This window comes from Piliocolobus tephrosceles, chromosome 3 (assembly GCF_002776525.5).
Source record: "Piliocolobus tephrosceles isolate RC106 chromosome 3, ASM277652v3, whole genome shotgun sequence".
Classification (NCBI taxonomy): domain Eukaryota; kingdom Metazoa; phylum Chordata; class Mammalia; order Primates; family Cercopithecidae; genus Piliocolobus; species Piliocolobus tephrosceles.
This window is the reverse complement of record NC_045436.1, coordinates 88740442-88766743: the sequence shown is the minus strand read 5'-3', so window position 1 is coordinate 88766743 and position 26302 is coordinate 88740442. Positions and strand designations below refer to the sequence as shown.

Here is a 26302-nt window from a genome sequence, read left to right as displayed (position 1 = left end):
AAAAAAAAAAAAAAAAAAAAAAAAAAAGTTGTGAAAAAGTAACACAGAGTGGATGTCTATAAAAGCAATGCCTATGAAAAAATTTTTAAAGTGCCTATAAAAGCAAATAAAACTCAGAACTCTTTTAGAAAGCAATTTAGAAATATGCAGTTAGTGCCATAAAATGTTTCCATTGACATAAAACAAATTTAGATAATTTATCATAATTAAATTATTTGACAGAAAAATATGAGTATATTTACGAAGGTGTTTATTTTAGTTTATATTTAATAGTAAAAATTGGAAGAACATGAGTATTCAACAATGTGGGACTGATTAAACAAATGATCACACCTTACTTTGATAGATGATTAAACTATTCACAAGACAGTGTTCACAAATACTGTGTGAAAACAAATGTGCGTATAAAGGTTTAAAAAATCAGAACATCGAGCTATGCAATATGTTTACAATTTCTTGAAAATATGTAACCGTAAATAACAAAGACCAGAAGGAGACGGGACAAAATGAAAACAATTATTATAGAGCAATGGGGATTACAGGTACCATTTTTTGCTGCCTTTTATGTTAGAGATTAACAACATAAAAAATCAAAGAGAAAAGGGAGATCAAGCTTTAGTCCCTCAATGTTCATATATTAAGGAGAATGTTATGCAGATACCTCAGTAACATTTCTCTTCCTTGCTTCAAAATCTCAGCATGAATTTTTGTCCTGTTCCAGAGGCTTAACCATTTTTTTAAAAAATAACTCTGCTACCATGGTTATTCTTTGAAAGTCTAAACAAAGTTTGCATTGTTTCCTGGCGGCATCTCTTATTTGCATTAAACCATGAGTTATGATATTAGTGCTTCCTGTTGTGGATTCTTTGAAGCAAGCAGACTCCATAGGTCTTTTTCTAGTTGCACAGTAAATGATACTCCTTTTTCAGGATATATTCTGTTTCCAAGTTCTTATCCTTTGTTATGTACAAATGGCATATCAAAATTTCCCCGTAATGACCATCATTATTCTAAGTCAACATTTTTTCCCATTTTACCAAGGAAAGTGCAAGAGTTACAATTACAGTGTGACTTTATATAGGAAGCAGAAGTTTTTTCCAGGAGGTTAAGACTTTAGCAATTTTAATAATCCACTATAATAGTAAAATACTTTTCGCTATTCTAGAAAGACACCACAAGCTTCACATTGCTTAGTTTTTCTGGTAGATATTAAAATATCATCTCTATGTAGGTTATATTTAATTCAGGTCTCTATATATTCTGATAGTCATTTATAAGTGGGACTATAAACCAAATAATAATTAAGATAGAAATATTCATCATCTACTCTCTCCCAATTCCTAGATACATTCATTCACTTATCAGTGTAACATGGTGTTAAGAGCATAACTTCTTAAACCAGAGCATAACTTCTTAAGCCACGAAGGTTCAAGTCCTGACTATAGTTATATAAATCTGGACAAATTACTTAACTTCTCTGTGCCTTAGTTTCTTTGGCTGTAAAATAGAGATAAAAATAGTACCTACCTCATGGAAATTTGTGAGAATTGAGTCAATGAATATAAAGATCCTGGCACTTAAGAAATGTTACTGTTATTATTAACATACATGTTTTTGAAGCTGAGAACACAAATGTAAAAGTGACAGAATTCCTACCCTCCAGGTGACTTAGAAAACATTCTCAAAAATCAATTAAGTTTGCAGTGAACCTAAAACTGCTCTAACAATAAAGTCTATTTTTAAAAAATCAACTAAGGAGCAACTTTGCTGGCCTCAATGGAAAGAAGAAAGTTGTCCAGTAATTGGGGCACACAGTGAAGGGCTTTCAGAATGTTTTAAAATGAGAACAGAATTCTAACTGCTGTAAGTTTGAGACACATGGAAGCATAAAGGGCCAAAGTATCTTTTCCTTGTTTCTGGGCACTTCAGGGAGCTTTGCCTCTTTGGAAAACAATTGCTGGTTCAGAGTCTTGAAAGAGTGGTAAACATCACCATCTTTCTGAAATAGGAAATTTTTCCTAGTCTGATAGCCATCATCTTTTGTCCAAAAGCGTATCGCTCAATATGACAATGAGATCCATAAGTCTGAATGTTTTATTCTTCTTCTTTTTATAATAAAATTGGAAAGAAAAACCAAAGCTATTTTTAGTGTTTACTTTTGTGTCAGTGTGTCTAAATGAATTAAGTAGGTGTTCAAAGATGTGTATGTTCTTCAAGATTTAGGTTTGTAAATGTTCATTTAAGTCTAATGTGAAAACAGAATGATTTATTCTTTCTTTTTCTGAGCTGATGAATCACTTAAAAGTTTTTTGCCAGGAGAGTCTTGTATTTTCAGATGTCTTTTACTCATTCAAAAAATATTTATTTGATGTTCACAATGTACCCAGCAACATGCTAGATATTACTTTCCGCTGGTAAGTTGCCTCAGTTTTCTTAATGATGATAAGACTGAACAAAGGAAATTAACCCCGTTGTATCCTTGCTCCATTACATGCAGCATTTTGGACCATGGAAGCTAACTTGAATTTAAACTAATAGTCACTTATTCTTTATCTATTTCTAGAGAATTATTAGATGGCTGTCTCCTCTAATGATCCATGGAATGTATTGATTTTGTCTATTTTACTTAGTAGTATCTATTTTTCTATTTTGAGGGTGAGCCCGGGTTGCCTGGAGCAGTAGGACAGAATGGAATACCAGGACCAAAGGTTAGTATAAATAAAGTCAAGCAGAATCATCTGACACGTGAATTGTCAGGAAATTGTAAGCTATTATTTAATACAATTTTTAACAATCTCACCAGTTATACTTAAATGGGTATTTTGTGAATAGTATAATATGCTACAGTATAGAACTTTGTTACTAATGAATTAATTACATTTGTGATTCTCATTAGTATTAAATGCAGAAAAATAAATGGGATGTGATTGTCTAACATCTTTATTCTGGGATACTTAAATAACATGAGTAGGTCTATGTTTCAAATCCGACTGTTGTCATTTTACCACTTAATGGGTATATAAAAACATAGGTCATGTCCATATTGCCTGAAATTTTGATATTACATATGCTTTACTAAAAATGACATTCACTATGGCTTTTCCCCAAGATTTGGCCACCTCCAACTCTTACACAACGTAACCAGTTAATCAGATGAAGGCAGATTAAAGATGTTTAAAATTTAAAAATGGATGTAGTCTGAATTACTAAATAGGGAAAAAATGTAATGAAGATTTTCTATTCCAAGTTTTCTTTGTTTCTTAAAAAAAAAAAATTGAATCAGTTAAATATAAAAAGATTGGTGACAATTTAGTTTAAATCAAGCAGGCAGCCAAATCCCAAATCCTTTGATGAGTGAACATCCCTTGAAGTACAAAACTAATTTCTAATCCCATCAGCTGTGCTGGTGTATATTCCTACCCACAGATGCCTGTCAGCTGATTTTACAGATCATTTGCTATTGACAGGCGCCTAGGACAGACCTTAAATTTATAGACCTGTCCTTTGTCCTGCAGGAGAGGAAAGAAAATATTCCTTTTGGGACTCTAGCTGTCTGTCTTCTTCTCTCTGTTTCTCCATGCTAAAACACCAGACAATAGGAGTTAATGCTTAATGCATGTTCACAGTGCTATTCTGGTGTTGCCTAGCGACCATCAGGATGGGTGTTGAGCAGTGAAGGTGACCAGAAATGCAGAAAGCCAAAGGGTCAGGTTGAGTTCCAGAGAAAAGAGTCTTGCTTCCAAACTGACTTCTGCAGTGGGTTATAAATTAAAAAAAAAAAAAAAATGATAGTTGCTTTATTTCATCTTTTTTCCAAAGCAGTCTGATCTTATGGCAACATTCACTCAAGCTTTTCATAGGAAACTACATCATAATGTATATGATTTACTTTAGGACTCCTACTCTCCTGCTCCAACCTCTGTCCTTTGCTGGGTAAAGTGAAAATGAGATTCTCTTCAGGGCACCATTTTGCATTTTAGTCCTCATGCCATCCAGGTCATCATTTTGAGTAAGGACATCATTCCTAAACTCACTTCAATTCTGCCCCATTCTAGTGTCTTTCTTGAAGGTGCCTCCTAAAATATACCTGATCTGGAACATGCTGGTTACCAGAAGCTAAAGAGAGTTTATGATATTGTAAGGGGTTCAAGATTAGGACTGTTTATGATCATGTTAGGGCAAGACAGATTGGGTAACTACCCTGGCACCCTAGAACCTTGAAATGATCTACGAACCAGGGAATGCTTTGAATAAAAGGATTTTCAGAAAAACATGCTAGTCTACCTTACTAACTCTGATTTTAAGCAGAATGAAAAATTGTAGGCTAAGAAGCCTCTCAAGATACTGAATTGCCACACCATCGTTCTCCTTAGTGCTCCGAAAGCCGATTTCTGGATGATAATCTTCAAATACATTTCTTAGTGCTATAAAAGCAAAAAATTAAGATTACATTTGATAATTGATATTCATGCTCACATTCTCCAGGAAACTCATTTTATCATTTGTTTTCATATAGCAACTACATGTAGCCAAAGTAGAAAGTGTCATGCATAACTTACCTAGTAAGTTCAATATCTGTTTTGTTTAATAAGGATCATAAAATTAGGTGTTTTATGATGTGATGTCACCCAATCTCTGTCCTTTTGCTCAGGGAGAACCTGGAGAACAAGGTGAAAAGGTAAGAATGATTCTGCCTGTATTTCTCTCTCCCTACTCCCCACCACCAGCATACCAAAGAAGTACCCAAACTAAACTGTATGCGTGAATGGGATGGATGAGTGGGTAGATTAATAGGTAGGTAGGTAGGTAGATAGATATAGATATATAGATATAGATATAATGACCCCTGTGTTTTTTCAAACTGTTAATTAGTGGAAGGAGGAAATAGTGTGATTCTTATGTATAGACAAAAATTTGGGTTAAAAAAAAGTTTTAAAAAATAAAGAGAAAGGTGCCGATGTACCTTCAGAACAAATATTTAAAAATGAAGAGAAAGGGAGCAAATTTAAACGTTCTGTATCAGGCTTTTAAATGGGCTTCAAAAATCCTTAGGCCTGCAAAATCTGGTCTGCCTACTTGCTAATGCCGTTCTAATACTTTTCCAAGCACCCGCATCTCTCTCTACTGCTTCTGATGTCACTAGGTTAAAGGGATACAGATGTTTACCTGCAGCAATTATCTGAAGGTTGCCCACAAAGAATTCCCATAAAAACCAAAAAGAGAAATAGGAAAAGCAGAGTGTTAAATTATCCTAGACTCTTTTCCTTACTTGGGCTTGTCCTGATTATTTTTAGGCTCTGATTGCTTGTTATGATACATATTTTCCTGGTTCTCATGCTACTTATTTTAATAGTGTTTGAAAAATATGCTGAGTAGGAAACTACCAAGTTACTGCATCATGCTCTTCGTAAGTGATATGGTCTTTCTGACAAATGAGTTTTATAACCTCTAATCTCAAAAGAAGTTTACCTAAAGATCAAGAAAAATTCTTGATTACAACCGTAGTTTTCAACATTGTAAAGAAAACAAAAACATTAGTGGAGGGAGAGCAAAATATGTGGGTGGAAAGGGCAGTTTCCTGAGGAGGCAGTTCAGTTAAACTCTTCGCTTTGCAATTACTCTCAGCCAGTTTCCCTACTAAGAAGGTTTGTTTGTTTGTTTTGTTTTTTAATAGAGGGATTTTTGTGCAATTTTATAAAAAGCATGCAAATCAACTGCCTATCAAAGGTCCCTCATAACACATTACTAGGACATTTATTTAGCATCCAATCAGTTCATGGTAATTAATTTGAAATTAATTAGTCACTGGGTGACTCTTTTGTGTAGAATTTAGAAGGGAAAAAGAGCAGTATCAGCACCATACCAGGCGTTCATCAGAGAAAGTGTCCCAGGCTCTTGTGGCCTGCCGCAGTGTATTCGTCACCGTAAACAAATGCCCAAGCAGACTGACTTCATGCTTATTTGAAAGAATAAAGCAAAATACAGAGAAAAAGTGAAAGTCTCCCTTCCCAACTTCCTTTCTCCCCTCTCCCAAGAAAGTTATGATCAATAGTTTCTGTCCTATTTTGAGAAACTTTTTAAGTAATAGAAAAGTGACTGCATTCCAGCCTATGGAATATGTGAATAGTAATGCATTGTTATCATTAATAGCTTATGATGTGCCAGATACTGTCCTAGTTGCTTTCCACACAGTGTAGCACTTATTTCTTATAACTGTGTAAATTATCCTTTCCCTTACATTGCACGGGAGAAACCTGATGCAAAGAGAATCTCATTTGCCCAGTAGGTGCTGGAACTGGGCTGTCTCCCTGGCTCCAAAGTCCATAACATTTCCACATAACATATTGTAAGACTTATATTGAAGAATTCAGAATTGAAAGAAGAAAGCATGGATAATAAACGAATGCTTTATTTCCCTAATGCATTGTTCTGTAGGCAGAAAAGAGATGTCAGTGAAGGAACAGGCATAGGAAGTCTCAAAAATAACAATAAAAAAGCATAAACTATGATTTTTTATATTTTTCTAGTAAAGCATAAAACATTCATTTCACAAATGCAAACCATCTAGGCCCAGATAAATAAATATTCAGTCCACAGATTTTGAGGGCCCTGTCATGTACTTTGAGGCCCTGGAGATTTGATATGTGCTTGGAGACAGGGCAGGATTTACACAGATGGAAAGGGAACGAGAGGCGAGGGATTCAGGTGACAGAAATAGTATGAAGGAGGACTCAGAGGTGGTAAGGCCCATAGCATATTCAGAGAACTGTCAGAAGAAAACCTTTGTTTGAGTGGAACTTTGAGGAGAGACAGAATTAAGGAGGCTTTAGGTGGCCAAATAAGGCATTGGAAGATAGATAAGCAAGTGTCTTCTGTTAATACTGTGGAATAGTTTAAAACTGTTCAGCCATGTTCATTGTAGTAAAATTTCTTTTATTGATATCAGACGACTGGTCAAGTATAAATACATTAGCTCTATAGAGCGTTTGCAACAGATTTTAATATCTAGTGTTCATGAAAGAAAGCTTAAAATAATGAAAAAATACTCTTTGCTTAATGTCATCAATGTATTTTACATGTGTCACTTGTTTCCACTCCTCAGGGAGACGCTGGAGAGAATGGCCCCAAAGGTGACACAGGTGAAAAGGTACAGTTTTGTAAGATATGAAAGGGTACATATATGAGCAAGAAATTTTATTTCAAGTTATATGAAGATGTGAGATTTTTAGAGAGATGAATGAGAATTGCTAAACATGAAAAGGTCAGAGATCATTCTCCAAGATTAGAAAACATTGAAATATTTGATTTATAAAAGGTGATTATTCCACAAGCTCCTATCCACAAATTAAAACATTTTCAAAGTAAAATGATATATCAAAAATTATAGAAAATGTGTAGCTAAGTTTTCATTAATATGGCTTTCAAGGAATTAAAACACTCATATTCATGTGTAAATGGGATGCTCCCTTTATACTCAGGGATACGAAAATAGAGACCTAAGTGATTCAGTTTGTACCAGTTTCAGGAGAGAACATGTCAGAGGATTGGAATGAGACTTAAAAGTTTGATTATAAGGCATAAGAATGATATAATGGACTTTGGGGCCTTGGGGAAAGTGTGGGAGGGGGCTGACATTAAAGGACTACACATTGGGTGTTGTGTACACTGCTTGGGTGATGGGTGCACCAAAATCTCGGAACTCGCCACTAAAGAACTTATCCTTGCAACCAAATGCCCCCTGTTCCCCCCAAAACCCATTGAAATAATAATTTTAAAAAGAATAGGAAAAGAAAAGTTTGATTGTAAGCTAATGTCACTTGATTAGACCCTCTAATACAGTCTTGAAAATTTACCTCAATTCAAATTCCACTAAATCTGGATAGTTTGTCAGGCTTCGTATTCTGTCCTGGGCAAAGGGTCTTTTAAACCATTACTAGCATTTATACTGCAGTAGCTTTGTGGCTTGTCTTCTGCCTCCTCTCTTCTTATTTTTCCTCAGTCTATCATTACAGCTTTTGCTTGGATTCATATTTTATAGATACCTCTGACATAGGAAGGTTGTTATACTTCACTTGTGCTATGTTTTAAGGATTAAGAAGATCTTTTAAGAAATTGAAAATAGAATAAAGTCAGATGGGTTTTAATTTAAATCAGGCTGAGTAATTGAGTGATGAAGATGTATTTATTTAGCCTTACAGTTGAGACGTTGGAAATTATTCCACTTTGAAAATTATTACAGTATAGATGGATAATGGTTAGTCATAAAAACATAGCCACAAAATAAAAAGAAATTTATCTTTTTTCTTCTCATAAATATTAATATAAATATGGCATGTGTGGTAGGAATGAATTAATGTCACCAAGTAGCAATTGTATTTATATTCAAGGAGTCTAGAAATTAGAGTGGGCTGTCAGTTTCTTATAGATCAACCTCAGCACTATTGACATTTGGGGCCAGATAATTCTCTGTTATGGGGCCCTCAGATGTTTAGCATCATTTTTGGCCTCTACCCACAAGATGCCTATAGCATCTCTGAGTTGTGACAATCAAACATGTCTCCAGGCATTGTCAAATGTTACCTAGGGGACAAAGCCACCCACCCACAGTTGAGTATCACTGCTATAGGCCCATTTTATTTATCTGCCAACTTTAAGTATCGTGCTGCAATCAAATATGGCATGAATCTGTTTAATACAAATGAGACCAATAATATACCCTGCTTACTCTCAAAGTCAAAATTTGAAACCCTAAATATATAAACCTGGTGTTACATCTAACTTGCTTGTTTTCGCTTAAAAGCAGAAGTCAGTAAAGTGCCAGAACATAAATATTTTAGATTTTGTGGGCCATGTGGTCTCTGTCACAGCTACTCAACTCTGTTGTTATGGCATGAAAGCAACCATAGACAATACATAAACAAGTGAGTAGGCTGTGTTCCAATAAAACTTTATTTCTGGACACTGAAATTTTAATTTCATGTAATTTTCATGTGTCATGAAATATTATTGTTATTTTGATTCTTAAAAACCATTTTTAGCTCCTGGGTCTTGCAGGTGGCCAACTGAATTTGGCCATAATTACCAACCTCCACTTAAAAGAAAGGAAATATTCTACACAGAGGGCAATTTTTTTCAAGTGAAAAAAAATTTATACTACATCTGAACTATGCCTATGTGGATTTATGTAGAGAATTTTATGCTTAAAAGATGTCTTTTTAAAGTTTCATTTTTGGAATGTAGGACAAAAATTGTTTCTTTAATCATATTGTAAAATTAAATTTTTTGCAATTTAATTTTACAATGGTGAAACAGCTTTTTTCTTTGAAAGACCAAGCTCATCTCAAAGGAATACCGTTCTTATTTTATATATTAATGCAAATCATTTCCCATACTGACTCACACATAATAAACTCTCAATAAATATTAGCTTTTCTTCCCACATGGAAATTGAAATCAACTAGATTGTTTTTCTTTTTTTATCAAAAAGTTTTATTAGTCAGCTGAAATTAAGTATAAGAAATGCTTCAGTTAAAACGGAAATCATTTCTATAAACCTTCAATGGGTCTAAACAGGGGATTGTAAATAGGAATCTGTAATGTGTATAATATGTAATCCGACCTGTAGCATTTATCCCAAGAATGCTGTAATTGCAATATAATTTTTGATGTGTTTTTTAAACATTTCCTCCTTCTGTCACATAATTTGTTTCCAGTATGTTGGAAACACTCTTCTCATGGCCTTTGTATACAGTATGTGAAACTCATTCATCGTTTACCAAGTTTGAGATGTAAAAATTTTTTAAAATCCTTCTTTTCTGCCATTGATGTAGTAAATTACGTCATTGATTGACTTTAATAGGATTTTTTTTTTTTTCCTTTTGATTCAACTCAGCGCCTTTGGATGGTAAAGTAATCTAAACCTTTCCAGACTGGTCATCTGGAAATACTGTGGAACTATAAAAACCGCTAGACTGGGTTTTCTCTGTGGCCAGCAACTTCAGCACACTCTGGCCAACAATCATGGTACACCCTAGGTTTAAGAGCATAAACCTGCCAAAGATGGAGTTCAGTCATGTGTAGAGTTACTGTCGAAGGATTATGTCCCACTCTTTGGAGTGTTAACCCCACCAACAAATGTAGAAATTGATTTCTTATGTATTTTCCCCTGTGCGAAATGGGGTGTTTGTGCTGCACACTAAACGGTTTGGCCACATCACTCTACTCTTCACAATTCTGTCTGTTGATTCAAAAGCTCTGCCTTTGCTTTCTTAGCATTTCCTGTTTTTTTTTTCTTTGTTCCCCTCTCCCCCATTTCCATTTCTATGTGTATTCACACTTGTCTTCATCTTCATACTTCACATCTACATAGCAAAGATGCATGTATGAAGTATGAAGTATGAAAATGCATCTTTGACTTGCATCCTCTGAGCCTTTTCAGAAGCCACATCATATTTAGAGCCAACGAAACTGTCTTCTTTTCATAAAATCACACCTGAAGGCCTATCCCAGTGGGCATTCCTGCACCAATCAGTGCCAGGCCTTCCCTAATTACCACACATCATTTCCATAATTTAGAATACTGTTGTTGTCTGTCCTTCTCCCCCGACTCCTCATCATCACTTCTCTACTTTCTGATCGTACACATTCTTCAGTCCACTGTAAACTTAATTTATGTCATTCCCCTGGAGCAGCCTTTAGTCTCCTCTGGACTAGGTAGGTCACCTGCTATATGCTCCACAGCACTCCTTATAATTCCTTTGATAGCCATGCATTTGCTTATCGCGTCTTCTGTGCATGCATAGTGACACAGAATTTTCCAAACCTGACAGTCTCTTCCTACACCAGATTTCAAAAAAAAAAAAAAAAAAGGAAAGAAAGAAAAAAATAAATTATCATTCATGCTTTCCATCAACAATATTTTTGCACTGCATATATTAGAAAATGATCATTGCAATGCAGGACAAGGACAGGGATTGTAACTGCATTGCTTACTGTTATCTCCCAGCTCTCAGCATCTATTAATAGATATGTCTGGCACACAATTAGTGCTTGATAAGTATTTGTTGAATGAATTAACGAATGATAAAAATAAGTCACTACATTCACTTCATATATCCACATATGCCTTATTAACACACACATATAATTATCTACTGAGTGTTGTTTTGAAAATAATCACAAACAAAAATGGAAACTGTGCTTGAATGAAACATAGTAAAGTCAAATTCATAGTATAAAACTATACTTCTTATAGTATTTCCTCATCTATAACTTACCCTGTAGAAATGTTTATTTCCAAGCCAACTGACTTACGAAGCTACGAGTATACTTAAGACATAGTTGGGGTTTTTCCCCCTACTTTAATCCAGTATTCATTTTCACTTTGTGGGGAAGGAGGATTATAAACACACACTATTTTATTTCCACTACTTGCAGCATTATCCTTTAAAATGCTTAACTTATGACTGTCTTCCAGCAGTCATGTTACCACTTAAAAGTTGTAAAAATTCCTTGAGATTTCACAGTTCTAAGTCTTTAAAAAAGAAAAAAAAAATCACTCTTAGTCGTCCATCAAATGGAACTGCTCAGATTTCCACAAATACATTGCCCTTTCAAGAAACTGTCTTTTTCTTCCCATCCACTTTTTATGAGAACTAAATCTAGTCTTTACTCACATTAGAGATTATCTGGATGCTTTTCATTAAGATAGTGAATTAAACTACAATTAATACAAGCAGCTTCCTTGTATTTACAAGTTTACTACAGCCTTTATGTCCTGTTGTCAAAATGAAATAAGCCAACAATTCTTTTATATTCCAAAAAAAAAAAAAAAAAAAAACATGGCAGTAGAATTTAGGAAGCCCCAAATTCATTTAGCTAGCTGCTTTGATACCCTTGTTTATTAAATGGAAATAATAATATCTGCCCCCTTTATTTCATGAGAGTTTTGTGAGGTTTAAATGAGACAAAGTAGGAACTTTGTAGAGTCAAAATTGCTTTTATGAATTCAAAGATATTATTGTATAAAATATTGCAAACCTGATTCATTGATGGCTTTCACTGATACTGATGGCTTTCAGATTTAATTTAGTAGAAATAAGTATTCTTTTTATTGGACATATTTATGTTGCTTCCCATTTGGAACTCAATTGGATATTAATGATTGGCAAGAGAAATTAGTCTCATTCTACAGTAAGACAGTATTAGGGTCCTCTTCTTCTTTATGTTTAGTTACATTTTAATTTTCAACAGGAGGGATAGCAATTATAGATGTCAAAGAAACTCACATAACTATCAGTTTACTTAACAAGCTAATTTGCTATTTCCTTCTCTTTCCTAAGCTTTTTTTCCCCTTCCTAAAGAATTTTACTTTTTGATCCCTGACAACTGACCTGTTTAAAAATTCTTTTTGAGATTTGTTCATTCGTTCACCATATATGTATTGAGCATATACTATGGGCCAGGGCACTGAATAAAAATAGATCCAAAATCTGCTCACATTCAACTAACTGTCTAACAGAGAGATAGACAGTGAATAGGCAGGAAACATAAATAGTCAGTTAGAAAGTAAGCTGCGGTGGACATGAACAGACCACAATGCTACGGAGTAAGATGTGTGCATGAGGGGCATGCGTCTGATGTGTCTAGGCTGGTTAGTGAAGGAGTCTTTGAGAAAAAGCCACTTAGGCCAAGAATTGAAGAGAGAAAGTGCCAGCCATGGGCAGAGGGGAGAGAAATTGAGGGAGCTGGGCAAGTGGCTCGTGTACAGAGGCCTGAGGCCTTATGTCTGTCTCTAAAAGAGATTGATGAGGAGCTTCTGGAATCTAGAACAAGAAAATGGGCCCCCGGAGCTCCTTGAGCATTTGTACAGATGAGACAGCTGAGGAAATCCCAATATGTGCCTCCCTCCTGTGGCTGTTTCTATTTTCTTGACAGTCTCAAATGACCTTTTCTTTTTCCTTCTAGCGTATTCATGAGACAGAGAGGGCTAGAAGGAACTTGAAATTCTAGGCCCTTTGCCGACCTCATTTCAGAAATAAGCAACGTTCGCAGCTATCCTCCATATTATTTTCCCCATTAGTTCCTATCTGCTTATTTATAACACGTTTGCTTTAGAGAAGTATTCACATTCCATGAAATCTGGCTGGAATACAGTGCCTTTTAAAAAACAGATTCTGTCTCAAGACTTTCTCTCAGAGCTCACATGTGTCCCCCTCACCCACAAGTCATCCATCATCCTGTAACTTCCTGGTGCCTGAGTTACAATGAAATAAGTGTAAAGCTGGAAAAAACGTGCCCGTTTTAACTGTGACAGTGCTTCATGAGGAAAACAAACTGATCTGCTGCGTGGCTTTTTCTAACTCGACATCATTAACCTCTGACTTCATCTATTGAACCTTGACTTGCTGAAGAGCAAAAGGGTCAGGGAACTCCCAGTAAATGATAGCTGATGGCATTAATAAATTCCAGGGATAGAGAAAGCCAAAATTTCCATATCCCTAAATTGTAATTTATTGCTTCACAATGTATTTTTAGCACTGTATCCAGGGAAGAAATTCATATTTGTGTTTATTTTGCAGAATGTAGTCCTTATGTATCTGCATGTGAAGTAAACTCATGTTTTTAGGAAGTACATTGTTTATCTTGGAAATGTTGACATCTTAACAGCTGAGATATTGGTACAAAGTCTTATGGAGCATAGTTAGGCCCATTAGTCATGAGGTACCCTTTGAGTACCTGTGTTGGTAATGGCTCTCTGGGTGCTTGTGATGTTTCCTATTCCCATAACTTGTGGCATAATCTCTCCTGGGTTTCATTTTAGGGTGACCCTGGATCATCTGCTGCAGGAATTAAGGTAACTATAACCTTGCAAGTGTTTGTTGTACTCCAGGATTTACAGTTCTGATTTTTATAGGCCTCTACTTTCTCTCCCTTTTTAGCAACTTAGGTGGTTATCACTCTGTTCCTATTCTCCTGCAATAATTGGACTTCCAAAGACAATAGGGAATATCTGTGGGAAATTTGATGGAGGTTTAAATAAGAAGTCTTGCATTCTCTTCCCTTTCTGATTGGTTTTTATGGAAATGTGATTTATATGTGATCTATAGGTATATTTACAGCAAAAAAAAAAAAAATTAAATCACTATGTCTAATGAGATGTAGAGTCGCAGGATAAAGGAAATAAAAGACATGTGGTTGTAGAAGGGGACTAGGCCATCCCTGTGACGGTGCCCAGAGGCCTAAAGGTTTTAGAAAATTCTTGTAAGACCGTCTTTTTCATCTTTGGTTTTCTTTGGCCAGGGAGAACCTGGAGAATCTGGTCGTCCAGGGCAAAAGGTAATATCTCTATCTCTAGTGTGTTCTTACTGTCTCATATTCACCATTTTATATCTACCATCCACTGTGTAGTATGAAAACAATTATTACAAAATGATGTGGTTTTCATGTTTTGCATTACAGAGTGTTATTGGTTATTTTGCATTTTAAAAGTTATTGATGATGACCATAGCACAATGTGCAAACTAACTTTATACATGTAAAAGGATGCTTTATGAAATAAAGTCTGCATATACTTAGCTGTTTGAAACTAACAAAGATCAGGTGGGTTGGAATGCCAACAATTTATCTTGCATGTTTAATGGTAATCTGCATGTTTCTATCTTTTTTAAAATAACTTTTTAATGGAAAAAAGTCTATAATTGGCTGTGTTGCTTTGATGTTTCTATCTAACTGTCATTAAACTGTCTCAATAGTGATGAACAATTCTTTATGAATTATATTCCTTTTCCTATCATTGCAAATGCTTCCATACTGATAATTTTTTATGTGACTTATATCTACTTGTGCCATGAGTGTTGTTATACACACTAAATTTGTTAATGAACTAAATTTTAATTAGAGGCACTAGCCATACCATTTTTTAGATACATTAGCTTTTGGTTTTTGCATTTGTACGTCATTTTAGCAATAAATTAGAGGACATGCAGTGAATCTGTTTAGATTCATACTCTCATTTGAGTCTGAAACAGGAAACACATGCTAGCAGTTTATTATCTGAGCATTTGGATATCGATGCCTATACAGTCAGATTTTAGACCACAGATGTAGCTAGCAAGTAAATGTGGATTCTGTATTAGGATAAATCTCTTAAAGATCATGACTCTGCCTTTGTCTAGCAGTAGCTGATGTTGTAGATAAACATATGAAGAGACAAATAAAATTTACCTCATTAGCAGAAAAGGGAAGAGAGAATAAATCCCTTCTTGTATTTTGGAACCTTAAGATATAGTAAAATAATATTTCCACCTTCTTGAAGTCATTGAGAGGATAATTACTTCATTTTAAACACTTAGGATGAACATAATTTTTGAGGAGGTCTTTCACATTCTTTTAACATTTCTCTAATTTAAAAACAGATTTTTCTCTTAAAACTAAGAGTCTAAGCAATGACTCATTAGGCCCAGTTTTAAGTAAAGTTGAAACTCTTTCAAAGAGCCTAGCAGAACTCTGCAAATTTTACTATTTATTTTCTAAGATTTCTTATCAGTTCTTTATTTGAGAAATTTGGAATTAGTGATACAGAGATCCATGGTCTGCTTTGGTTTGAAAAAGCAACTGATCTTCTCAGGCAATCTAATTTTAGGTCCTTTAGTCTTTCAAATTTAAAGTCTAAGTTTTTACTGCTCTCCGAATCTGTGATTTGCTAAAAAGTCTGTAAGACAGTTGTGTCTCTAAAAAGTAAACCAAAACAAACCTGCTATAATCTTGTATAGTTTTCACTGTTTTCAGAGTGGAATATTCAAATGGATTTTCAATTACTTAATAAAATGTTGCCTTATCATAATGATTACTTAGAAATACAGTTTAGATTCATTCTGGAAGTTTATAGATTTACACATGGGAACACTGGATTTCCTTTGCATTGCATTAAAAACCAGTTTTAAACTATATTGAGAGAAGGGGCAGAATCCTTAAAAGCTTACAGTTCTCCTGAATGAATATGTGCCCTAAGGTGAGCATCGTCTTTTTCATTAATATTTAGGCCAGATTCTACCCTTTGATACAATCCCACTTTCCCACAATATTATGACTTCCTTTGTCTAATATTTGGCAATACTTAGCCCAACGTTGATTTAAAAGTAAAGTATGTCCTTGCTTGCTGCTGATGTAGATTAGAGAAATAAACTGAACTGAGTACAGAATTGCTTCAAGAGATCTTCCACAGCATTTTCCTCTCCATTGCAGAACAATGCTGGGGGTTCACTGGCACTTAGGCTCCTGTGTCAGAGACACCCCAGAAAAGTACAGAATATTGTGACACAGCAAAAAATTCATCAGTTATCTTTCCACTGTGTGGTCTTTTTCAACATGAGAGTTTGAAATCTAGAGTTATATTCATAATGTAGGAATAATTCATTGGATTTTCTTTCTTTTATAGCCTCAAGAGTTTACTATGTGATTGATGTGTGAGTTGGAGTGTATATATGTGCTTGTAGAATGAGTGTATAGATTTATAAAATAAGTATTGTGTTTCATCACCTAATTCTTTCCTTCCTAACTTTCCCACATCTTTTTAAAATAAATATTTTAATTTTAAAGGAGTAAAATTACTTGATCTCCTATCAGAAGGGCCCCTCCCAGTTAAACTCTCTAGAAATACATAGAGCACTCTAGCAGGGACATGAGGTGAAGGCTGAGTCCTGATTTTGAGGTTCTCCTGTAATGGAGAGTGAAAGGTGAAAGAAAGGGGAAAAAAGCAAAAGTCTAAACCTGAAGGTTAAGCTTTACACAGATATGTTACACTCTTGATTTATTTTGATATCCCCTTTGAATGGGATAATGAACCAAATCCTAATTATGACCAAGATCTGATCCCAAATTTTGGGCTGTACATCCCCAAATTGAGTTCTTGAGAGAAGCCCCTGAGCCAAGGAATAGGCAAGAATGGAGAAGTTAACTGAAAAGCTCTTGCCTAGTTCAGGAGTGTCCGATCTTTTGTCTTTCCTGGGTCACACTGGAAGAAGAACTGTCTAGGGCCACACATAAAATACATTAACACTAACAACAGCTGATGAACTAAAAAAAAAAAAAAAATCACACAAAAAATCTCATAACATTTTAAGAAAGTTTATGAATTTGTGTTGGGCCACATTCAAAGCTATCCTGGGCTGCATGTGGCCTGTGGGCTGTGGGTTGGACACACTTATCCTAATTAGAAGACAACCTTTTATGGTATAAAGACAGAGGATTTATATAGGAAAAAATGTCTTCTTAAAAATGTTAGGCGGTGTTCCACAAAGGGTAACATTACATGTATTATAATCTTTCATCATATCAACTAATAAACATAAACTTGGAAAGGTCAAATTATGAAATATGAAAACCATGAGAAATAAGAATTTCTAAAGTATCTGTTCACTAAAAAATACATTTATTACTTAATACACATACATAGTACACATATGATGTAGAGAAAAGTTAAATGTTCAATCTCTGTAAGTAGTCAATCTACATTATAAAATATTCCATAATGTCTTACACATCTTTTTCTTGATTAAAAATATGGATGTGTGTCTATGTATGCATGCATGTTTAAATAAATATCTTTCTTTAAAGTAGTCATTCAATCCTTTCATTTGGTGGGAGGGAAAGATATGACGAGAACACCTGTTGGACAATAATGTTACAACCTACATATTTCCACAAATGTTTCAGATGGAATGTCTTCAAAAGTGAGTTTGGGGGGACTTTTCTGAAACCATACAAAGCTATAGATTTGCCATCAGTATGTTTGCTTTTATTAGTTGTATATTCTATTGCAATTTACTGTTTTCAAGGGCCTTATACTTTTTTAATATAAAAGAATTTTCAGCAAAAAATATATGCAAACTCTTTTCACTGGATCCTCTTAAACTCATTGATTGAAAGGTAAAAGAGAAAGTAAAAGAAGATCAAACACATAATGTTATAACTGTGAGAAATTTAACTACTTGGACATTCTTTTAATGGAATAACAAGTTCTTAATAATCAGCCTTTCTCCTCTGGCTTAATCTCATTTTAGTCTTGTTGTTCATAATGCAAACCTTCATTTGTACAGTTTCAGACAGAATCATTTTTCTTTTGCATTCCTGAAGTAACTTTGACCTAAATCATCAAGAAAACCATTGTCCTTTTTTGGTCTAATCACACAGCTTAACAAGCAGTCTCAGACATCACTTTGTGATAATACTAGAACAAACTATGCTCTTTCATAATTTGAAAGTAATAATACTTTCTGGTTGGACTTAGTGGATGTACCTTGAAATGCGGATTGTTAAAGCATTTAGATGAAAGGAAATGCTTTATTTTGTCACTTAATTGTTAGTTTATTGCTCCTGTGTCTTTTAGCTGTCATCCCACTAACTGGCCATCATGAAATAGTATCACCCTTTTGCCTTCAAATGTTATTTCCACAAAAAATAGTCACTTCAATCCAACAGAGAGGACTTTCATTTTCTCCTGAGATTCCTTTATACTTCTTTAGTAGAATTCAGGAGGTTTTCTAAGCAATAGAACCTCTTGTTATCATTCTTTGGGCTTAAAATAATGTAGACAACTCTGTGAAAATGAGAAGGTTAAGCTTGACTCCAGTATGCTCACCCAAAATGTACTACTTAATCTCAAACCTGTATTCAGCAACAGCTGCGTAGTACCATTAGCCCTAAGCTGCTAAGCAGGGTTGCTCAGACTCAACAATTGTCAGAAATACAGACTGGAGTTAGGTTTAATCTTAAGTATACATTTTTCTTCTCATCATTCAGGAATGAAAAGGAAAGCTTACTATACTTTTTAAGTGAGCAAGACTTTTAATCAATATTGTTTTGATGTGACCATCTGTTCATACAGCCAACTCTTGATTATCTAAGGTGAGGGAATACTGTGATAGGATGCATTGTTGAAATGCACACATTATCTTCATTTGGGCAAATAGATTGAGCCTCCCCAACAAATCATTTAATGAAGAAATAATGAAATATGGGAGTTTCTTCTCTTTTGACTCCTCTTTCTCGCCATCGGACAGGGATACCAATGTGCAGTGAACTGAAGGGGAGAGAGAAAATCCCAAAAAATCTGTGAAGTGGTCAACCCATTTCTAAATCAAGAGTTGACTGAATTGTATAATTTCACCAAACTTTTTGAAAGTCGACGGTTTTTTTATTTATCTTTGCAGAAAGTGTTGAGCTAGGAACATTTGCCATGTTTTTCTCCAGATATTGTGACTGAGTGAATATCATTCTATAATGCTATATGATTTTCCTATGTAGGGTGAACCAGGGCTTCCTGGGCTTCCTGGACTTCCGGGGATAAAGGTAAATACTGCACGGACAGTCTTGGCTTCACAGAACTGTAATTATGAGATTCACCCAAATTGGAGGAAAATAGGGAAAAATGAAAACTAAAAATAAAATGAAAAAAATAAAAAATGAAAATAAATAAAAATAAAAATAAACAAATAAAAATAAAATAAAAGGTTGTAAAATAAAACTCTCCAGCCATCTCAACTAACTAAATTTTTAAATTAAAAATTAAGCACAGATACCTCTAAAGTTTGCCATGGCAAAATGGATTGTTTATTTCTCCTTTTAACTTACTATTGCCCCTTAAATAAATGTAAATGTCACTTCATTTGAAGTCACAGGAATTCTTTAAAGTCTAAAATGTCTCTTTACCGTCACATTTTAATTTTATTCTTAAGACCCTATCAGATTTTGATCAGAATTAGAGTCTTAACATCCCCATAAATCTAACATTTAGGCAGCTGTTTTTGTGATTCACTCATTATAATAATCCCTTTAAAACATTTATCTTCTACTTCCTCTCAATAATTATCACTGCAAAGTACAAATCATATTACTAAAATATTTTGACCCAACACATACACTGTCCCCATGAACTTTCTAAATATCTTTTGAAATAATTGTTTAAAGCTTAGTTTGAAAACATTTGTTTTAAATGGGCGTAAACCACTTAAAAATGTTAAAAGCATTTTTAAAAAGTGTTTGAAATTGTTTACGTGGCAACTGACAAGGCTTAAAGTTCTACTGCCTTAGATATAGTTGCTCCTTTAAAATTAGCTTCTTATTTTAAAACTTTTAAGATATATTCTAGAACTACTTAATAGGGGTTAACATAATGCAAATACATTTTCCTTTTGTTGTTCTCATCTTACAAAGTTTTGTATCAATCTCTGTTGTACATTAGTCCATTCTAAAGTTAGTATTCCCAGACCAGGCATGGTGGCTTATGTAATCCAAACACTTTGGGAGGCCGAGGCAGGCAGATTACTTGGGTCAGGAGTTTGAAATCAGCCTGGCCAACATGATAAAATGCTGTCTCTCTGAAAAATACAAAAAAAAATTAGCCAGGTGTGATCTTAGCTACTCAGGAGGTTGAGGCAGGAGGATCTCTTGAACCCGGGAGGCGGAGCTTGCAATGAGCTGAGATTATGCCACTGCACTCCAGCCTGGGCAACAGAGTGGGATTCCATCTCTAAAAAAGAAAAATAAAGTTAGCATGCCTACTTCTAGTGTGAGAGCTGTGTATACTGTTTTATGAAGATTCTGCTTTGAGTGTGAGTTATGTGAAATAATATGATTTTAGGATAGATATATTATTGAGTTCTCAGAGGTCATATGATATATATAATATTTTATGAGTATATTTGGTATAATTGATAGACATGAAAGCTATGTCTTCTTGGTTGGCATTCAGCAATTTTAGTTCTATCTTTTTGTTTGATGTTTCTAGATTAGTATCATAAAAGTTCAGATATGTCCTTTTAGTAAATTTTTAGTCTTTGGATTCTTTGGTGAAAAAGTAACACTCTATGACAGCAGTTTACTAAAGAGTTGAAGTCACTTCCTTATCATTTGATATTTAGCAAAAATAACTTCACAAATTAATAGGTGGTTTCATAGTATAGAGTTAAATTATGGCATTCCTTAGTAACACACACACACGCGCGCACACACACACACACACAAAGATGGCTTTTTACAAATAATGGGAAGATCTTAAAAATTTTAAAACTATTTGTTTAAAGTGATAAGAAAGTGATACTCAGCTTTAATCAAAAATAACCTTGTAGCATTATAAATAAAGGGGAAGGCATTTAAAAGGAGAGGCATTAGGAAGGGCTGAAGCAGTTTCCTGCAGCAAGTGCTTGTAGGTGATCGGGTTATCAGCTTCTCTCACAGGAACCTCTGTGCTTTGAAATCCAGTTGTCCGTTCTCCTGAGCTTGAAGCACTTTCTTGGAGAGAGAGAGAGTACTTGAGAATGTGGAATTGATTATTTCCCTCTGAAGGAAAAAAATAAAAAAGCAATTTTGATTATACTGTTTATCATCTTACTTTAGTCTTATATCCTCCATCACAAAAATATCCCACTGGATCCTCGGAATTTGCCTAGTCATCTGTAGACTAGTCAGAATGTTTTGAGCTTTTTGAAGTTGAGAGGGGTGTTAAACGATTTGCCACCTCTAGCAAACGCTTTTATTCCTCGGGTCATAGGAAATGGCCAGATGGAGTTTGTCGAGGTCAGGTAGCTCTGATATTTTCTTTTGTTTTTCTCTCATTGACTGCTGACTATAGTGAAAAGAAGCTATTAATTGACAAAAACTCTATTCATCAATCACTAGAGATACTCTTCTACATAATTACCAAGTACTGTTGGGTAACTATCTGGTATTTGATTTAAATCTTAGGCTCTATTTTTGGTTAATAAGCTTTGTCTTCTCTAATCAGGATGTGGGAGATATGCTTTCCTTATAATGTAGTCAGTGCTCACTATAAATTAGTAATTTTGAAAAGGAGACAATTTAAAGATACATCACAACTATTGGTCATTGGATATTTATAAATGTAGAGTTAAAGGCTTATAATTTTATGACATAGTTTTCTTAACTTAAAATGTTCTTTTTTCCTTTAATTTACATTTCTTCTATTAGGTAGCCACCACAGGACAGTTAACTATGATTTCATAGTTTGAACGAGTAACAGTATTTAAAAGATGAAACCACCATGTATGGATATAGAATGTGTGGTAGCAAGCACTTTACTCATTATCTTCCTAGACCTGTGTGTTTGTTTATGCTTTGGAAATACTTCCTGTTGCTATTCATCTCCTTCTTATCTGTTGGTGCTACAGAGAGTATGTGAATGCCATCCGTTATTTCCAAGACTTTGAGGAAACCAGCCATGACATACCAGGGAAGCTTTGATTCACCACCTGTTGCTCTCGGGGAATGGTGGGAAACTTAATGAGCATCCACATGCCTTCCACAGCTCTCAGGAAATGAGCAAAGTGCCTAAATACAGACAGCAGACTCATCTATCTATCACCTCAGGGTCCCACTCAGAGAAAAGTGCTAATACCTTAGGCATACATAATAAAAGTCACTAAGAACAGGCATAACTTAATTTCGAGCTACCCTTAAGCTTCCTGCAGAAGTATCCAAAAGTCCTCTTACCATATGGAAGACATTTGGAATTCCTGTTTCATGCATTCATGGTTCATATAGTGTCACGATGTTCAACTGGGAAAATTAAATTATATACCATGTACCATGCAGACATTGATCTTCTGGAATAAGATTTGAGCCCAGAAAATTAGTTTCTGAAACAAGCCTTCACATATCTTTAATGGGTAAAATTATTGTAACCAGCTTTTCTGATACTACATAAAAGAGTGAGATTCTAAGTTCCTATTTTCTTAGGCCTTGCTCTCTACACTTATTTTGAAAAGTGTAAGTACATTACTTACCCCTTTTTTATGGTTATGTTACCCTAGCAGTAAGCAGGATAGAGCAGACTTCAGAACAGACCACCAATGTGCAGATCCTTGTCCACCCCTTATCAATAACATAATGTGGGGCAACTTCTATCATCTCTCTATACTTCAGTTTCCTCAGAAGATGGGACTCATTGACCATAACTCAGAGGGTTGTTGTGAAAATTAAATGCACTAATACATGTAAAGTTCTTAAAATATTGCCAAGCAGGTAGTAAATGCTGTAGCAGTTTGGGTTATTGTTACCTCTTTCCTTCAGGGCAGCTCAAAATATTGGAAACATTGGTTACACACACGTTCTATACAGTCTTTCCTCATGTAATTTTAACCTATAGGATATAAAGCCATGTATATTCTGTAGGTTAGTAAATGTAAATTCTGAAAACTCCTTTGCTGTGACCAGTGGATGTTACTTTAAGAGAAGTCAGGATCACCTGCTTTTTCTCCAAACATGACATCACACTATACACCTTTCCTATTACCCAAATGTATCCCAGGAACAAAGGATGAAGAACCACAGTGTTGTAGGCATAGGACATGGCACTTTCAGTGTTCTCCTTCCTGGTTCTGTTCACAGGAAAAGTAAAAGCAAACCTTGACATGTAATGATGGAAATTCTCCAGGCCCCAGTCAATGTTACCTAACCCAAGACATTTTTCATAAATACAGATCTTCAGGCCGGGCGCAATGGCTCATGCCTGTAATCCCTTTGGGAGGCCGAGGCGGGTGGATCACCTGAGGTCAGGAGTTCGAGACCAGCCTGACAAACAAGTTGAAACCCCATCTCTAGTAAAAATACAAAAATTAGCCAGGCGTGGTGGCAGGCACCTGTGGTCCTAGCTACTCGGGAGGCTGAGACAAGAGAATTGCTTGAGCCAGGGAGGCACAGGTTGCAGTGAGCCGAGATCGTGCCACTGCACTCCAGCCTGGGCAACAGAGCAAGACTCCATCTCAAAAAAAAATAATAATAATAATAAATAAATAAATATAGATTTTCAGCACTTGCTTTTCCTTCTTTCAACATGTACCACCAGGCCGGGCACGGTAGTTCACGCCCATAATCCCAGCACTTGGGAGGCCGAGGTGGGTGGATCAGTTAAGGTCAGGAGTTCAAGACCAGCCTGGCCAACATGGTGAAACCCCATCTCTACTAAAAATACAAAAATTAGCCAAGTGTTGTGGCACATGCCTGTAGTCCCAGTTAGTCGGGAGGCTGAGGCAGGAGAATCACTTGAACCTGGGAGGTGGAGGCTGCAGTAAGCCAGGATCGTGCCATTGCACTCCTGCCTGGGCAACAGAGCAAAACTCCATCTCAAAAAGAAAAAAAAAAAAAGTATACCACCAGTTTATTTCACCATATTCAGAAAGCAAAAAAGGTGGGGGGTGGGGGGAATGTGAAGCAAGGGAGATGTAATGCCGTAAAAATTATATGAAATCATTTTATTGGCAAATACATTTTCACAGTATTATCGTGCTTCAAAGCTTGATATTTTTGTTCTGGCTTCCACATTAGTGAAAAATTTGACATTAAGATCAAGAACTTGGGGACTAAGAGGGTATGAGACAGTAACTAACTCTTTATATCCCAGCATATGAAATAATTCTTGCCACTAAATTATATAAAGGGTAGCTTTTACAGGTGGCAGAAGCATTTACTCTGGCATTCTTAGGATTAAGTACAGTGCTCGGTAATCTAATAGAAGCTTATCTTCTAAATCCACCAGAGATGAGGTTCCTTCCTCAAAAACATCAAATCACATTTTAAAAATAGCGGAGAAAAACTTCTGGAAGCAACATAGGATGTGAAATGAATTCCTAAAAGAGAAAAAGAAAATGGAGTACTCGTTAAACGAATAACATTGTGTTATCATTACATATAATTATTTCCTGCCTGCACAAAGTTCATCTGAAAAGTTGAATAATTGGAGAGTCCAATTAGGAAACTCAAATAACCAGAAATCAGAGATTTTTAGCAGCCAGAATGAAGCCTCAAATAAATACAAGGAATATGCTTTCAGGATGTAATCCAGTTAAGAAAAAAAAAATCACAAAGGTATGTTTTCTGGATTTTAAATAAACCCGCTATTATAGTTCATTTTAATCAGTGCCACCAAGATGTTTTAATTTACACTAAAATTTGATACTTAAGGGAAATAAATGTTTTGGGGGCAGACTCTACTTTCTCATTTTTTTTTCCCCTCAATAATTTTACATATCAATCATTACCAAAACTGGCTGCCTGATGGTTCTTATTACAACAAATGTTCTTACTGTAATCCTCAAAAGCAGGTATCATGCTGCCTTGAATTCTAATTAGCCTTTAAGCAAGAAGAATATTGTATGGCTAATTACATAACGTGTCAAGACACGTTAATCAAAATTGTTGGTGATGCTTTTAGCACCCAGGCAGATCAGCACATATTTTTCAAGCCCTGCTATACTATTTACTGGGCAATGAAAACTGGATCTTCTCAGGGGTAATAAATATCATGGAAAAAAGTACTTGCTTTAACCTGGTATACTAGAGGTTTTTTTTTTTTTTAGAGGGGTTAAAAAGTAATTTTTTTACTCCTTTAATTGATAATGACTTATAAAAATAAAACAAATGGTAAAATGAAAAACCAGAGATTTTTCTATGGGCAACAGCTAATCAGTCAGGACATTCTGGCCATCATTCCACTTAGCAGACGGTAAATTCTGGAAGTTTATAGGGAAACACCTGATGAGTCATTTCTGTATGAAGGAAGCTGTCTCCTTTCTTATATTGACTAATAATCCCATCTAAGTATTTGTTGATTCTTTTCATCATTATGTAAATTTGGCAAAAGAGTGTTAAGTGAACTGTCCCAATAACCATTTTAGAAGATAAAATAAGGTCACTTGAAATTTTTTGCTACATAGTAAATGTGGGTTTGAAGAAAAGTCAGTCATGATTTTATTATTGAATCCTAAGACTTAATGAGACCTTTGGTAGTCATTGTTAGATTTCAGAAATGTCATGTTCCTAAGGAATTTTCCAGCTTTGCCTTGCCTTTCTATAAAATAGAAGGCCAATATTTGTTTGTTTCCCTTGTGGTTGCTAGAGATGGTAGTTGTTCATATGGTTTTTTTTATTTGTTAGTTTTTTGCCTTTTGGCCAGAAGACGGTATTTAAGCTGCTATCTCATTAGACTATTTGAATTTTTTAAAAGTAATAGCAAAGGAGTTGAGGAGAAGGGGCATCAGTCAAAAATCTTACCTTAAAGGTATCTATCTTATATGGAATGAATAGGACCTACTTTCCTATAGCTAAATTTTCTGTAGTTTACGTCATTTCTCTGTGTACATACAGCCAGTTTATGGTCACAAGAGGAAAGGAGAAAGAGAGAGGTTTAATGCTCATACCCTAATCGACAGCAAAAAATCGACTTTTTGTTCCATGCAAAAATAGGATCCTTTTTCAAATATAGTGCACATTAGGTACTGTGGCTGAT

At 35.1% G+C, this 26302-nt stretch overlaps 1 protein-coding gene across 2 annotated transcripts in view; it reads left to right on the top strand.

The window, feature by feature from the left end:
- The window catches only part of COL25A1 (collagen type XXV alpha 1 chain), a 496532-nt gene that overhangs the window by 398109 nt on the left and 72121 nt on the right, over nucleotides 1-26302 (top strand). For both annotated transcript variants that reach the window (XM_023219885.3, XM_023219886.3), the window contains 6 exons: nucleotides 2655-2708; nucleotides 4652-4678; nucleotides 7103-7147; nucleotides 13823-13855; nucleotides 14302-14337; nucleotides 19306-19350. In XM_023219885.3, the coding sequence (XP_023075653.1) occupies nucleotides 2655-2708; nucleotides 4652-4678; nucleotides 7103-7147; nucleotides 13823-13855; nucleotides 14302-14337; nucleotides 19306-19350 (240 nt within the window). The remainder of the gene's footprint in view (nucleotides 1-2654; nucleotides 2709-4651; nucleotides 4679-7102; nucleotides 7148-13822; nucleotides 13856-14301; nucleotides 14338-19305; nucleotides 19351-26302) is intronic.